Source organism: Ischnura elegans, chromosome 6 (genome assembly GCF_921293095.1).
Source record: "Ischnura elegans chromosome 6, ioIscEleg1.1, whole genome shotgun sequence".
Classification (NCBI taxonomy): Eukaryota; Metazoa; Arthropoda; class Insecta; order Odonata; family Coenagrionidae; genus Ischnura; species Ischnura elegans.
Window position 1 is genome coordinate 10,948,297 of NC_060251.1, and position 13,996 is coordinate 10,962,292.

A 13,996-nucleotide genomic window follows, 5' to 3' on the forward strand; every position below is an offset into this window, starting at 1 on the left:
CGCAGAGTGGTTCAGAAGGCGCTGCTTGGCTTCCGGGTCGTCCTACGCTTCGATTCATCTGTTAGTCGATGAATCGACACTGATTACCTCCCGGAAGACAAGCTGCTCCTCCGATATGAAATATTACATCCATATAGCCACTGTCTTGTAATCTGTCTAAGTATACACTACTGGCATAAGGGATTATGCCTCGTTCACATTACGTTTGTTCCAGAAATAGTTGGAACTATCGTGCATTCACACGACGATTGTTAAAACATGTGTTGCCCCCTAGTGCTGACATATAAAGTGAACGGGAAATTGACGGTTAGCAAAGCTGTTGAGGTATGCAGGGTCAAGATATTACTGTGTTCAACGTGTATTTACCGAGTAATTTTTCTTCCGTTCATATTATTCCTTTCTAGGACAAATCCATGAAAAAAATAGAGCCAAGAGAGCATCTTGAACTTTTCGTCATTCTTTTGTCGCTTCCTTTTCCGGTCTCCCGGCGCATAACCATCGTAAAGTAGCAACGTTCAGAACTACGAGAACTATTGTCAGGACATGCATTCACACGGCTAGTTCGGCCTAATATCGTTAGGACGATCGCTAGGACAATCGTAATGTGAACGAGGCATTACCTATACAACAAAACCTTCTTTAATACTTAAGTTCCGCTCACCGCCGCAACACTGGGCGAGGCGCCACAATGCAGGGTATTGGAAAGGTGTGGTTTGGGGGAAACCTCATTTTCGGGTCTGGCCGATGCTGCTGCCCTTCTATTATGGGCGGTGGGTGTCGGTACTGGTGATTACGATTTGAGGGATAGGGTTCGTGGGGTAGGTAGGGGTACATGTTAAGGGTTTGGTGAGGCTATCTCTAGGGAGTGAGTAGACCCCGTGATTTACTGTTGGCCGTTCATCTGCAATGCACGCAGTGTGCTAGTCATGCAGCTAGCCTCAACAGGGGAGGCTTAGCCCGATTTTCAAATTGCACGCCTCCGAATATGAGCACGCTGGATCAATTTCTACTCATGATTATTCACTCTCCTATCTACTGCAGTAGGCGTTAGGCGAGTTAGATTAGGAACCTTTGCAGGAACATAAAATAGGCTAAATTTATTAAGCAAAATAGGAGATATGTTTTTCTCTGACGATATGAAAAATCTCCTTAGTTCACCAACGTACTATTTTAGAAGGTATCTGGAGAGGAATAATTACATCTACATAATACCCTGCGGGCCACCTCTAGGGTGTTTGGCAGGGGGTGATCAATCACCAGCATGCAGTATGCAATTGGACTCCCACATGCACACCACACAGTACAAAAAACTTCACGCATACTAACAAATTATACCAAATTAGGAAATAGAGGGATTTAAAATTTCATTCTTTCCTCTTACAATCAAGGATAGCAATGCTGTTTCGATTGATAAAATTAATGGCGACCCTCGCTTGGACGACTCATTGCATATTTATCATTTTCCATTGTTCAATTTTTGCATGGATATGAAACGAGAATTTCTAACCTCAGCAGGTTTTGTCTTTAAATGATTGCGCATTATAACTTTGTCATTCTATATTTTATTTATTATGACCGAGTGGTGATTATGTTTGGATTGCCTTGCATACTGGTGCTTGGTCGCCCCCTGCCAAACAGCCGAAGATGGTTCAAATGGTATTGGGTTGATGTAGTACGTAGATTCTATTAAAATTTCATTGAATTCACCAGCAAATAGCTTAAACTAAAATTATTTTTATTTATTTATAACAACCCTTCCTCGGTTTATCAAGGACTCACGCGGCAGGAGTACAAATAGTGTATTAAATGTTGTTAGTTTAGTATCAATGTCTTAGGTGCATTACGGTCACGCAGTAAATGTGTCCACTGTAAAATTACACAGCTATCACAGACTGGGAACAGCAGCAGCATCGGGGGCAACGATCCAGGCTTAGATTGTTTGAGAATAATGAACAAGTATCTTTTTCAGCGACATAGGGAACATCATATAGGAACCTCACTGTATTTTCGGATCCAAAAGAAAATATGAAACAAGGGATATATTTTGCCCAACATGTAGGCAAAGGAGTTCGTTTCTCCCCAATCGACGGTGGATTTCAATAAAAGTTAAGTGGCACTCATACACCAATGTCTGTGTACGCTTGTTTACTACCGACGTTTCTTCATCTACACCTACATAAAACCCTGCGAGCCACCTCTAGGGTGTTTGGCAGGGGGTGACAAATCACCAGCATGCCGGATGCAAGACAATGATACTTGCGGGACAATAATACGTAGATGATACCTAAATCGTGGCCAGAATTTTATCACAACGCGGCGAAAAAAAATCAAATAGGAAGGCTAAAAGCACTTCACTGTCTTCTTCCGAGATCAAACATCATCTATCTTCACCGAAATGTTCGCACCTGGTATAGTATTAGCAGCTGGGTATATCAAAGAATTCTAGCCACGGTTAAAAGAACTTGCATTTTAAAACGACTGCAAATAGCTTCTCAACCGATGCAGCACCGTCTCAGACGGATGATGATTCACCGAAAAAGCGCTGCACTTATCTTCCTAGCGTACCTCACCGCTCAGGAGTCGGTTGCTGAATGAGAGCCGGTTGGCTTCCCCCCCACCTCCCGCTATTTCCCCTTGGCAACAGAAGGGGTGGAGTGAGAGGGGAAAACTCAGCCGCGGAGCCCTGGTTGCTAGGCGCCCCATCCCCCACATTTTCGTGTCCTCCCCTTTTTACCACAACTTCACTTTCCACCTCCCCGTCCTCTGCCTCCCCATATCTTCTTCGCTTCTTCCTCTTCTATTCATCACCACTTGCCTCCTCCTCCTCTTTCCATTTTCTCCTGCGCTGATGCAACCCGAGCGGCAAATTTCGAGTCGACCAATGGCTGAGCTCCCCTCCCAAACCGGCTTCTCCCACCCCACCCCACTTCCCCTCTCTTCCATCGCTTCTGCCCGCACAACTTCCCCTACCTCCCCTCCCTCTCATAGCGAAGCCAGGTGGGATGGGGAGAGCAGGGGAGGTAACTGAACAGATGATTGCCTTGCTTGAAACTAGTTCTCCTCAGTTGGGTTCGAGAGCTTGCCCGAGGCTCGCACGTACGTTTTTCACTCCGCTCTCTAAAGAGCCTGGTTTGTGAACACTTGGGAAGTTTCTCTGTTCGCTCGTCCGGTATTGAACTTCGTTCCAGAGTTTATATTAGTTAGTTTACCGGCGTTATTTCATATAATATCGTCGGCTGAAGACACGCTTTCGCGAAGTACATACCGGAAGAAGGAAGGAGACTATATTCCCGAACGGGTCAAGTCACGACAGGCTTCGAGAAGGCAAAGGAAAAAAACCGACCTCAAGTCTTCGGAGTGAAAAGTCACGAACCTGCTGCGTCTACGGATCACGAAGCGTGGAACCTGAAGACGTCTCTTCGGTGCTGCTGTGTGCCAAGTTTTGAGTACCAAATTTTTTGAGGGTACCCGTTGCAGATCTGATTGTTCGGTGACTCTCCTGCCGGGAGAGTCGAGCCCTGACGACGCGGGCCGTTGATTTCATCAACTTTCCACCAATCTGTAAACACGGCGGTCTCCGTGGAGCGCATAGTGGGAATCGAACCCGGGGGCATTGGATCGACTGCGACCACGAGGCATCCGGCTCAGTCGCCCACGTCCGTGGCACACCGTCCGCCGGACGGTGATGACCCTCGTCTCGCCTCAATCGCCGTGCCCTATCCCAGCGCGCTGTGTGGGGGCTGTTGCCAGCCTTTCCAGCACAGGCGGCCCAGGGCGGTGGTGGTGGCGCCGGCCGGCCAAGGAGGTCGCAGGACGCGAAGATCAGCCAAGATTCCCATCTCGAGTGAGCAGGACACTCTGCCACCCCTGCCGCCGGGCATAACGCCCCTGGAACACCGGCCGGACAACAACAACATGGGGCAGATTGGCCACAATGTGAGTAAAGTGTTCCTTGGTGTGGAATGGTGTTCTAGAAGCAAGAGGAAGGTGCGACTGATAACGGTTTCGGTGGAATACGGTCAAACCGTCAGCGCCTCGATGTAAATCGTCGTACCTTCCAAGTGTCTAGGAAGTTACGGCTTATTTAGTGGTGCACACACGAAAACCTCAAGACCAAGCGGCCGGTGAATCATATTAACTCCAGTGCTATCACTATCGTGTTTTCCAATCTAGATTTCATTTTTTTATCTCCTTGAAGCGTGTTTTGAGCTGTTACCATCCGTTTGCTAATGCTGGGATAGTATGCACTGTTAATACGTGCCCGAAGTGATGGCATTCCTTGCTATGTGCTCTATTAACGAACCGGTGAAATATTAAGCCCTGTTATTATTAAAATTGAGCAGTACTGTGATGTAAACTGTTGATGGCACTGGTTATAAAATGATTCGCTGAGCTATTAATAGAAATGGTTGTTTAAAAAGCCGCTTATACAGGGTGATACAGATATGGTGGAAGGATTTGACCGTAGGAAACCGCTGTCGTCAGCGGAGGTGATGTGCTACAGTTGGATTCTGTTTCTATTTGCCCGCATTCTGTTCTTACTTCCATTTCGTGCCTTAGTTAACGTCAAATCCCAACAAAAGCGTGTAATTCGGTACTCCCCGCCGCATATAGTAGTACTCCGCGACGTCCGTGGCTCTTCGTCGAATAATTATTGTTTACCGGAGAATCCCTACCCTGTTGCTTATTTTTGTTTACGGATTTCACAATTTGTGGAGGAATCGGTGTGTTTATGTGATCACTTTGGAAGTTGGCTAATGATTCGATCAGCAAATGTTTTCCGAAGAGGGAGTTATTTCGGTGTTCGTGTTGGTGGATACTTAAATAGGAACTCATATTGCTTCTGCATGCCTTGAGGAGGAAGGTAAGACCGCTATACCCAAGCTATACTATATACTTAAGGAACTATTTATCATATTACTGAGATGTATTTTTATTCGCGATTTATTTTTGTATTTAAATGCCCCTATGATCGGATTAGATCGCCCCTTTTCGAACTGTTTAATCTTCTTCCTTCGTGTCTTGCTCGTAATTTTTCGGTTGAAGTTCAGTAATGTGACGGTGCCCTTAGGACCGTATACTTCGCCTTTTTTAGTGGTACGTCTGGCTGTTTTACGAGTTCATTATCTCATTTAGTTCGACAAAGATTACTCTAAAGCGCCCGCACCATCTCATTTTCTTACCCGGTGGATAACGTTGGTGTGGTATTTGCATCATTATGTACGGTTTTCACTTTGGTATTTCTGTCATCTATTCTTTGGGAGCACGGATGAATGCCACCCTTTCTTACGCCTTGAGGTTGGAGCTGTTTTGGAGACATTTTGTTAGATATGGGCAAATATTTTATTTTTATGCGCTTATTTATAGTGTTTGACATGTTTCATTGTGTATATACTTTATATTGACGTTTAACTCTATCAATTGTATAAAACATTCTATAATGAAGCGGTGTCTTTGTGATGTGCTGTATTCTCAGGTGATGTGATTAAATATAATGTGCTTATGCGATTTGAATCGGAAGTCACAGTTGCTGTCCATTGTTGTGGGCCAGCGGCTAAACAATATGACCCCGTGACGGTACGCGTTCATTTGAAATTGTGAATCCGTTGGCTGAGTGACTCTGCGCCGCCCTGGGCCGTTCTCAAATATTCCACTTCCTCATTCTATGCTTCTGAAACACCCTCTTCCGGCTCTCGACACGAAGTTTGCCCTTGTGTCACCAGTAAATGCGATCATTCTACTCCGGCCGGCGCTTAACATTGGCTTTAGCCTCCGTTAACTTCTCAAATAATGCAGCTGCGTTTGCTTATTGTTCACTTCTCATGTCCACATCTACATTATAATGTTGATCGTTCATGTGTTTCTGTGCGTATTAATTCCGTTTTTATGTGTAATAATGCCAATATTAATGGATATAACTGCATCGCACTGTAGGAAGTTTTCCGTTGAGAAAAAAATGCATTTGAGCCTATATGGGTGGATGAAATTTGACGTATCCATGTTTGGAAGTCACCTTTTCAATACTTTTTATTTGTTCATTTAATTTAGTGTGATTCTAGTGTTTTCTTTATCTAAGTCTCAGGCGTGGTTATGTTTCTCTTGTTTTCACTATTTTCATTAAACAGTAGAATCACGTTCAGGTACATTAATAAATAGATAACCACAGTTTAATTCTGAGCTGTGTAATAGTTTGCTCAAGCTATCTCAACCCCTAATGTTTACTTTACTATGTTGATAACTGAGGAGAATTTCTGTATTTAATTTTCTGCATATTAAGTTTTAACTTCATTTCGTAAAATTAAAACACACCTCAGGACATCTTATTTGGTTAATTGATTTAGTGTGATTATAACATTTTCGTTTTCTTTTTTGCCTATAATTCCTAAAACATTTCCAGTAGAATAAATTTAAAATATGATAGTTGCAGAGGAGGACCGCGCGTTTAACTGTTCAAACGCTCAACAATCGCCTGCCAAATTAAATCCGCTCATCTAGTACTACTAGGGCTACTAGATGAGCGGATTGGATTCGGTGGGCGATTGTTGAGCGTTTGTGCAGTGCAGGTATCGTTGTATCTCTTTATACTGTTTTTGTAGGCACTTAAATTGATTGTTGTGCGATATTATATTTTCTACAAGGAAGGCATTATGTGAGGTTATTTGGCATTGTTGCCTTGGGAACCAGTGTCTATGTTTCTCACACTGCCTTGGGGCGTATGGCGGGTGCTGCAGTGGTTACACGCCGTTTCTCTTTCGTCCATGATCAATTTCTCCTGGCCGGTAAAAGCTGTCTGCTTTTATATCTATGCTTTGAATTGAATGGAAGCCCAGCACCCGGAAGATGCCCAGTTGTCCGACATTTGCGGTTGTCTTGCGTTAGTGTACAGTTTAATTTCCGCCTTTCTACATCTACAGAATGCCCTGCGAGCCACCTCTAGGATGTTTGGCAGGGGGTGATCAATCGCCAGGAAGCTGCGGTGTCTGTTGATATTATTATCAATATCGTATTCACTTGGCCTCCACCGCTTATTGTAGATCTTTCTTGTAAAAACGGATTAGATTAATTCATTGCGTTTTGCAGTTTCTGCAGCATGTTTATTGGTAATCCACCCCTGCCTCATATGGCGGTATCATTTTGACGTAATATTTGTATAATATTTCTTTGCATGGACGATGAGAAAATTCCTATGTCGGTCAGTGCCTGTCCGATATCTAAATTTATCGTGTTAATGCCTTGTTGGTATTTTGTTATGGTTTTCTTCGTGCTCTGGTGATCAAACAGGTCAAAAATCGATGTATTTTATTCTCTTTTATATGATATCATTAAATAGAGTTGAGTTCTCTCCGAAGTGAATGTATTTTATCTTCCGTCGCGGTTTTGTGATGTCTGTGCTTTAATCTAAGAAAAGAATTTTTTAATTGCTCGTCATAGCGGAATTGATTTTTTGGTCGAAAGTACTTCATCCCCCCCTGCCAAGTAGCGCAGCTGTCTTTAGCACGTTGCCATGTCAATGTCTAGCTTTGTTATCCATTTTTGCCCGGGGCGTGATAATTGCTCATCTTCATGCGGTGGTGAAATAAAGGTGTTTTCATGCTCCTACTTTTGGTTTTGTAACTGCGCACCATGTACAATAAGGCTACATGCGTTTCACTTGATGGTGATTTTTATTAGTTTGTTTAGTTTGCGACCTTGGCGTGTTTTGTCTGTTTCTAGCTCTTGATTATTTTTAGTGCGCGGTTCCATTTTTTTAACTCTCTATCGCGTTCTCTTTTTGTACGTCTCGCGAGAATGTCTCACGCGCCTGCCCTAGGTTTTGATTATTCAGGAACAGGTTTTTTTACTTCGTCGAATTCGAAGTGGGTGACTGTTCGTCTTAGTCGAAGTTTGTTGACAGAGGACAAAATTTCGCTGCAGTGAATACAGTCCACCATCTTCTCGGTAACTAGTTTCCTCCAGTGTGTTAACGAGCACGCCTATTCTCCTAGCTTTTGTCTAATATCGCTCCCAACACCAACTTGTTTATGTTCTAGGGGTGGAAGTCCAGCCAATGTGTCTCTCGGCGGTTCTACTTTCGTCCGCTAGGCGCTGCTTCCTGCATGACCTCTCATCCCCCCCAACATTCCAACGTCCATCAACGAACTCCCCAATTCTTACCACCATTCATTTCAAGGGGTGGGTTTATGACATTACGGCGGGGATGTTGTGCTTGCATTCACATTTTAGTCGCAAAAGTGACTTCAAACTATCCCGTCCGTTAGGGGTTTATATGAGCCGTCTGAATTGGAGGTTTTAGTGCATTATTATAGCAGCTTACGAAAATTTTCGTAAGCTGCTATAATAATGCACTAAAATCTCCAATTCAGACGGCTCCAATAATGCACTAAAAATCCAAAGTCTTATTTTGTTAGGGATAAACAGTAATTTGCTGTGTGAGTTGTATTTATTTGATGGGCTATGGAAATCCCGTTTTGTACGAGGACGGTTTTTTTTACCTCCGATAAGTCATGAATAGAAGACGAATTGATTGATTAAAATTTATTTAATTAATATTGAGCGCACTTATGGTGCCCTCTCCCGTATGAAAGGGAAATGTGGCTAGTACTCCTATCCACATCTTCATTTCTCCGTAAAGATGGAATTTACACGGCAGCAGGTCGAATTTTCACGTCGGGTGATCGAAAATGTCCCATTGACATTGCTTTAGGAACAGTTGGGCTGCATTAGCGCTGATATGATGAGCGCTAACATGTGTCAGAATACTTCCATCATGTCTCCTCATTTGTTTCGAATGGGAATGGGCGTGATGTTTCACAGTTTCTTGCAATATCCGCATGAATTCAAAAAGTTCTCTTTTATCGGCATAAAGGTCAAGATATGTCAATGCTGAAGACATTGGGCGAGTTTTCAGGTTGTGGCTCCGCAGTGCACACTTTGTGGGAGAATCAATTGAAGGAGTGTAGTGGATGAGATATTGAAGGATGAGCATGTCCTCGGGTATCCTCGCAATTCCTGTTTGGGTCATAGGCACCATTGCTGCTCGAATTATTTCGAGCGATGGCTCATGAGGAAATTCGTGGGGTCTCCGTTGTCGCGGCAACCGTCACGGCTTTCGGCGCTGATCGCGGTATTTCAAATACATTTTCCACGGGTGTTTATTCTTCTTTTCAGTGGCGCAGCCAGGAATTTCGTCCGGGAGGGGGGGGGGGGGTCCTACACCAGGGGGGAGAAAATTTTGAAAAACAGGGTACCAAGTAATGGGTTTTAAACTTATTTTAACACGTTTCATGATCAAAAATCTTCATTTGATAAATAAGAATATTTTAAATTCATGAATTTTCAATATTTTGTTTTCTTTTATGAAGAAGAACGCTTCTTTCGTGTTTTTCTTATTCGGGGGGAGGAGAGGTCCGGGCTCCCCCTGGCTGCGATACGGCCTCATTTGTTTCTACTTCGCTCCATCGTTAGTTGTATTTGAAATGGTCCATCGGCAATACTGATTTTATACAATAGTTGTATGCCAGGGATTCGTGGTGGAAGCTTTTAGCGATTTGCATAGAATAGCTCCGGTCTTCGGAGTGCTTCCACCGTGCGTGTCGAGGACGATCTTCATTTATGGTTATCGAAAGTAGACAGTTTAGAAGTAGGGGAAGCGTTTTATTTTGAAAGGTTTCGAGTATCTTCGTGATTGATTTCGAATTCACAAAAATTTCGCTCAAATATAATTTGGTTCTGCAGCTGTGGGGTAATGGAAAAGTGAGGAAGGATAATGATGTTAGTGATTACCTGACTATTGCTGCCTTTCTCGAGCAATATTTAAGATGGGCATTGTATTTTAGTTTTTCATCTAACAAGACGCAAATTTACGTCTGCATGAGAAGTGTATGTGTGTGCTTTTGTCTGCGTTGATTCGTATTTTCAATTTGTAAATGAAATTTGGGTGTGTATTGAGTTTGTTGGTGATAGTGTCTCAACGCCATGACGTTGCAGTAATAGCTCTGTCATCAGTGTACAGTGGTGTGTGGTATCTCAATAACAAAAAGTGTGAATAACAGCGGACTTAGAATCGAACCTTGTGGAACGCCTGCTTACACTAAGCGTAAGGAAGACATTGTCTATTTGAGAGATATTCTTTTATGAAAAGAATATCGGATCGGGGGTATTTTAATTGGTGGAGTTTATATATTAAACGTCTGTTGAAAGACGACGATTGAAACTGACTAATTTTTTTCAATCAGGCGAAGAATTTGGTGGTTGGGGGAGAAGTATACTATTTATTGATATTCTCCTCATTGCTTCGACACGACTCGAGGCTGTCCAATATAAATGCGGAGCCCGCCGCCGTCGTGTATGGGTTTGGGGGGGGGGGGGGCTCGCTCCTCCGATGCCTCTGTCGCTGCGTTACGAAAGTTGACTGAGGTGGGGCTTATTTTTTATACATACACATTCATCGCGAAAGGTGTGCTGCGTTGCCAAGTTTCCCGGTGAGGCGAGTGAGCCCTCTTGCACCCAAACTAGGCGTCGTGACGCTTTCTAGTCCTAGACGAAGTGAAAGGGGTGGTTGGTTTTCCAGGTCTTTCTCACTATTTTTCATGCAACATGTTTATGCTTTTCATTTTTCCCTTAAAAGTATTCCTCGTTCCTTGTTTTCCATCCCAATTGTACCATATTGAGTGAATATCTACATGTACATAGTACCCCGCAAGTTACCTCTAGGGCGTTTGGCAGGGGGTGACAAATCACCAACATGCAGCATGCAAGAGGACCGCCACATGCACACCGCACGGTCATAGAAATGTTACGCATGCTAGCAAAATATACATGCTTATTCATAAAAAATACTTGCTAATGGTTAGTAATTCCTAGAACAAATACATGCAAGGCTAGGACTATGGAAAAAAACATGCAATGAGTGATCCTAGCGAGCGACGCCATTATTTCTATCAATTGAGACAACATTGCTATTCTTAATAGTACGAGGGAAGATTGAGATTGAGCTCTGTTTTGCAGTCTATTTCTTCTATTTTATTCTTAAGGTAACGTCGACTATATTACGATGGTAAACGAAGGATGTGATTCACGTTATCTGAGAAAGTATCTTCTTCGAATTTCCTAAGTAAGTTAAGCCTATACTTCCTTCTACGCTCCTGTAAAGATTCCCATCCTAACTCGTGTAACATACTTGAAACGCTGCACTTTTTGTCGTAAAAACTCATGAGAAATCTGGCCGTCCTGCGCTGTACTCGATTGATGTCAGCTATTAGTCCAACCTCGTAAGGGTCCCACACGCTAGCAGCATATTGTAAGTGAGGCCTCACTAAAGTCAGGTAGCTTATTTCTTTCACCTTTTTTGGGCATTTAACGAGAATTCTTTTTACAAATCCCAGTTTCCGGTATGGTATTATGTAGATGTACCCTCATGCACATGCTTGGTAATTTTTCATAACGCTCAATGTTTGTCCTTGCTGGGGTTATTTCGCCCTCGCTTCCGAAGGGACCTCGTGAAGTAAGGGGTGGATACACCTCCCCCCCTACCTAAGAACTCCCGCTCTCTATGAACACTCGCTCTAATGGCTTTCGGATTGGGGGTGGCACTCCAGTGATGTCATGGGGTAAGGGGTGTCTGCCCGAATACAATGCCTACAGACACGTACGTGAACCCTTGGTTTCATTTCAGTGGAATGTATGTGCACACCAACCACCTCTGTCCCTTGGCCGTATTTGTAGGAGTTCTGCATCTACATAATACCCTGCGAGCCACCTCTAGGGTGTTTGGCAGGGGGTGATCAATCGCCAGCATTCAGCATGCAATTGGACTCCCACATGTATACCACACGGTCCAAAAAGCGTCACGCATGCTGACAAATTATACTACCAAACCCTGTTAGAAATAATAATAAAATTAAGAAACATGCAGTAAGTTCTACACAGGTGGGTAGGCTATACTACAAGTCATGCAGTCTATTTATTAGTTCTATCGGCTAACTTCGTTAGAAAGAAAAGACACTGCTCTTGAATTTATCTAAAAGGTTTATTCTATTTTTCAATCTATGGTCTGACGGAGATTCTGAGTTTATCTAAGAGGTCAGTTACACTAGCTAGACTATTGTAACGACCTTTCACGAACCTGGCAGCTCTTATATGCACGCGTTCTAGCACGTTCACGCACTAGTTGATTGGATTTGAAGGGGAAATGAATATGATTTCCAAGGACCCCTTAATACCTATAGGCTCTTGCGAGGTCTTTGTGCCAACGTTGTCATTTCTGTGGTGATGAAAAATAGAGCAGTCGGCGTAAGGTTGGAGCCGACCAGAACATACCGATTATGTGTACTGTATTCCCGCACTGTCTGACGTGGGGTCTTCCTGCCTCGGGATTTCCCCTCGTTTTCCTCTCTTTTGCCAGACACTGATATTGCCTTCTTCCTCCTGAGTCATGGCTTTTGAGAAAGAATTCGTCATTCCGTCGGCGAGTCGCATACTTCCAGTCCTTGCAATGCTAGCAATCGTCAGCTGTGTTCGCGTGAGTGTCTACTGGGAGGTTTGGCGAACTAGAGAAAGCTCTTTCATTCCTTGTGGGGTGTCTTTTGTTTTTTAGGTCCTCTTTATTTGTATAACACAATTGAGTGGGTTGGAAGCCAAGGGGTACGAGTAGTTTCTCTTTTCTATACAGAGTTAGGTACAGAAATTAGACATAGAAAACAATCGAGATCAATTAGATGTGCACTCGATGTCAGCTCAGAATTGAGACTTACTCGTTTCCCTTGGCAACCAGGTTTTTGTGTATTTATTCTAACAATTAACTTTACCTAATTGTGTTGAGAAAAAAATCACCTTGCCCCTTGGATACCAACCCATTCAATTATCCTCCTTAACCTCCGTCCCTCTCGAGTGATCGCTTCATTGGTGGCGGAAAAATGGCCATTTCACACGATCATTTTCCCTAGGAGAATGGGAATTCCCTTTCCGGCAAATATTATCGAAAGTATATCGCTGGAGCTATGAGTGGTTGTGGAGCGATTCAGTCTCGAGTGAGCTGGGTGAACGAACTGCGTGACCCATTCCTTCGCTTTCCCAGAATTCCTATGCTTGTGCCTCGGAAAAATGATCGTGGCTTTTTCGCGACTTGGTCTTTTCCGGTTTTTCTTGGTGGTTCTATCTCGGGGGTTAAAGCCGCTAATCCTCTCTGCACATCAGTTTTCATCTTCGTAATGCTCAGCGAGCCTCCTCTAGGGTGTTTGGCAGGGGGCGATCAATCACCAGGATGCAGCATGCAATTAGAGTCCCACATGCACTCCACACGGTCCGAAAAACGTCACGCATGATAACAAATTATGCTACCACATGTTGTTAAAAATAATAATAAAATGCAGAAGAAGCTTGGTAATATAAATAAAATCAGAGAGATAGACTGCAGAACAGACAGATTCAGAATGTCTTTTTTTCCAGGATCAATAAAAGATCACAGCGGCGGCAATAAAAAACAAAAAAAAGTAGATTAGATGATCTGTTGTGTAGCCTACTAACCTATGTCAAACTTTGTTTAATGTAAAAATGTTTATTAATTTTATTATTTTGTCAAACAGCATTTGGTAGTAGTATAATTTTTTTGTGAGCGTGAGGTTTTTTGGACTGTTTGTTGTGCATGTGGGAGTCCAATTACATGCTGGTGATTGGTCACCCCCTGCCAAGCACCATAGGGGTGGCTCGCAGGGTATTATGCAGATGTAGGTGTATTATCGTATTATGCATCATCACTGCGTACATCGGCGGTTCAGTCGTGATGTGCATTGGCATTTGGTGGATGCGTCTGCGATCGAAGTTATTTTGGAATGGGTGCTTTTCCCCGCACGAAGCTACAACGCTTCTCTTAGCCCTTTCGTCATGGAAATTTCCATTGCAGCTCCCTTCCATGTACCTCAGCCACCGCGGCGCTGTGATACCGTTGGCCGAAATGCTATGGGGGCTACTGCAGCGGGGAGTTCAAATAAGTAGGTGC

The 13,996-nt window shown here is 43.5% G+C and overlaps 1 protein-coding gene across 1 annotated transcript in view; it reads left to right on the forward strand.

Moving 5' to 3' along the window:
- The first annotated feature begins 3,373 nt into the window (after positions 1–3,373).
- LOC124161597 (sestrin homolog) overlaps positions 3,374–13,996 on the forward strand; it is a 54,624-nt gene continuing 44,001 nt past the window's right edge. Inside the window, exon 1 of the mRNA XM_046537982.1 lies at positions 3,374–3,936. Coding sequence (XP_046393938.1) covers positions 3,916–3,936 — 21 coding nt within the window. The 5' untranslated portion in view covers positions 3,374–3,915. The remainder of the gene's footprint in view (positions 3,937–13,996) is intronic.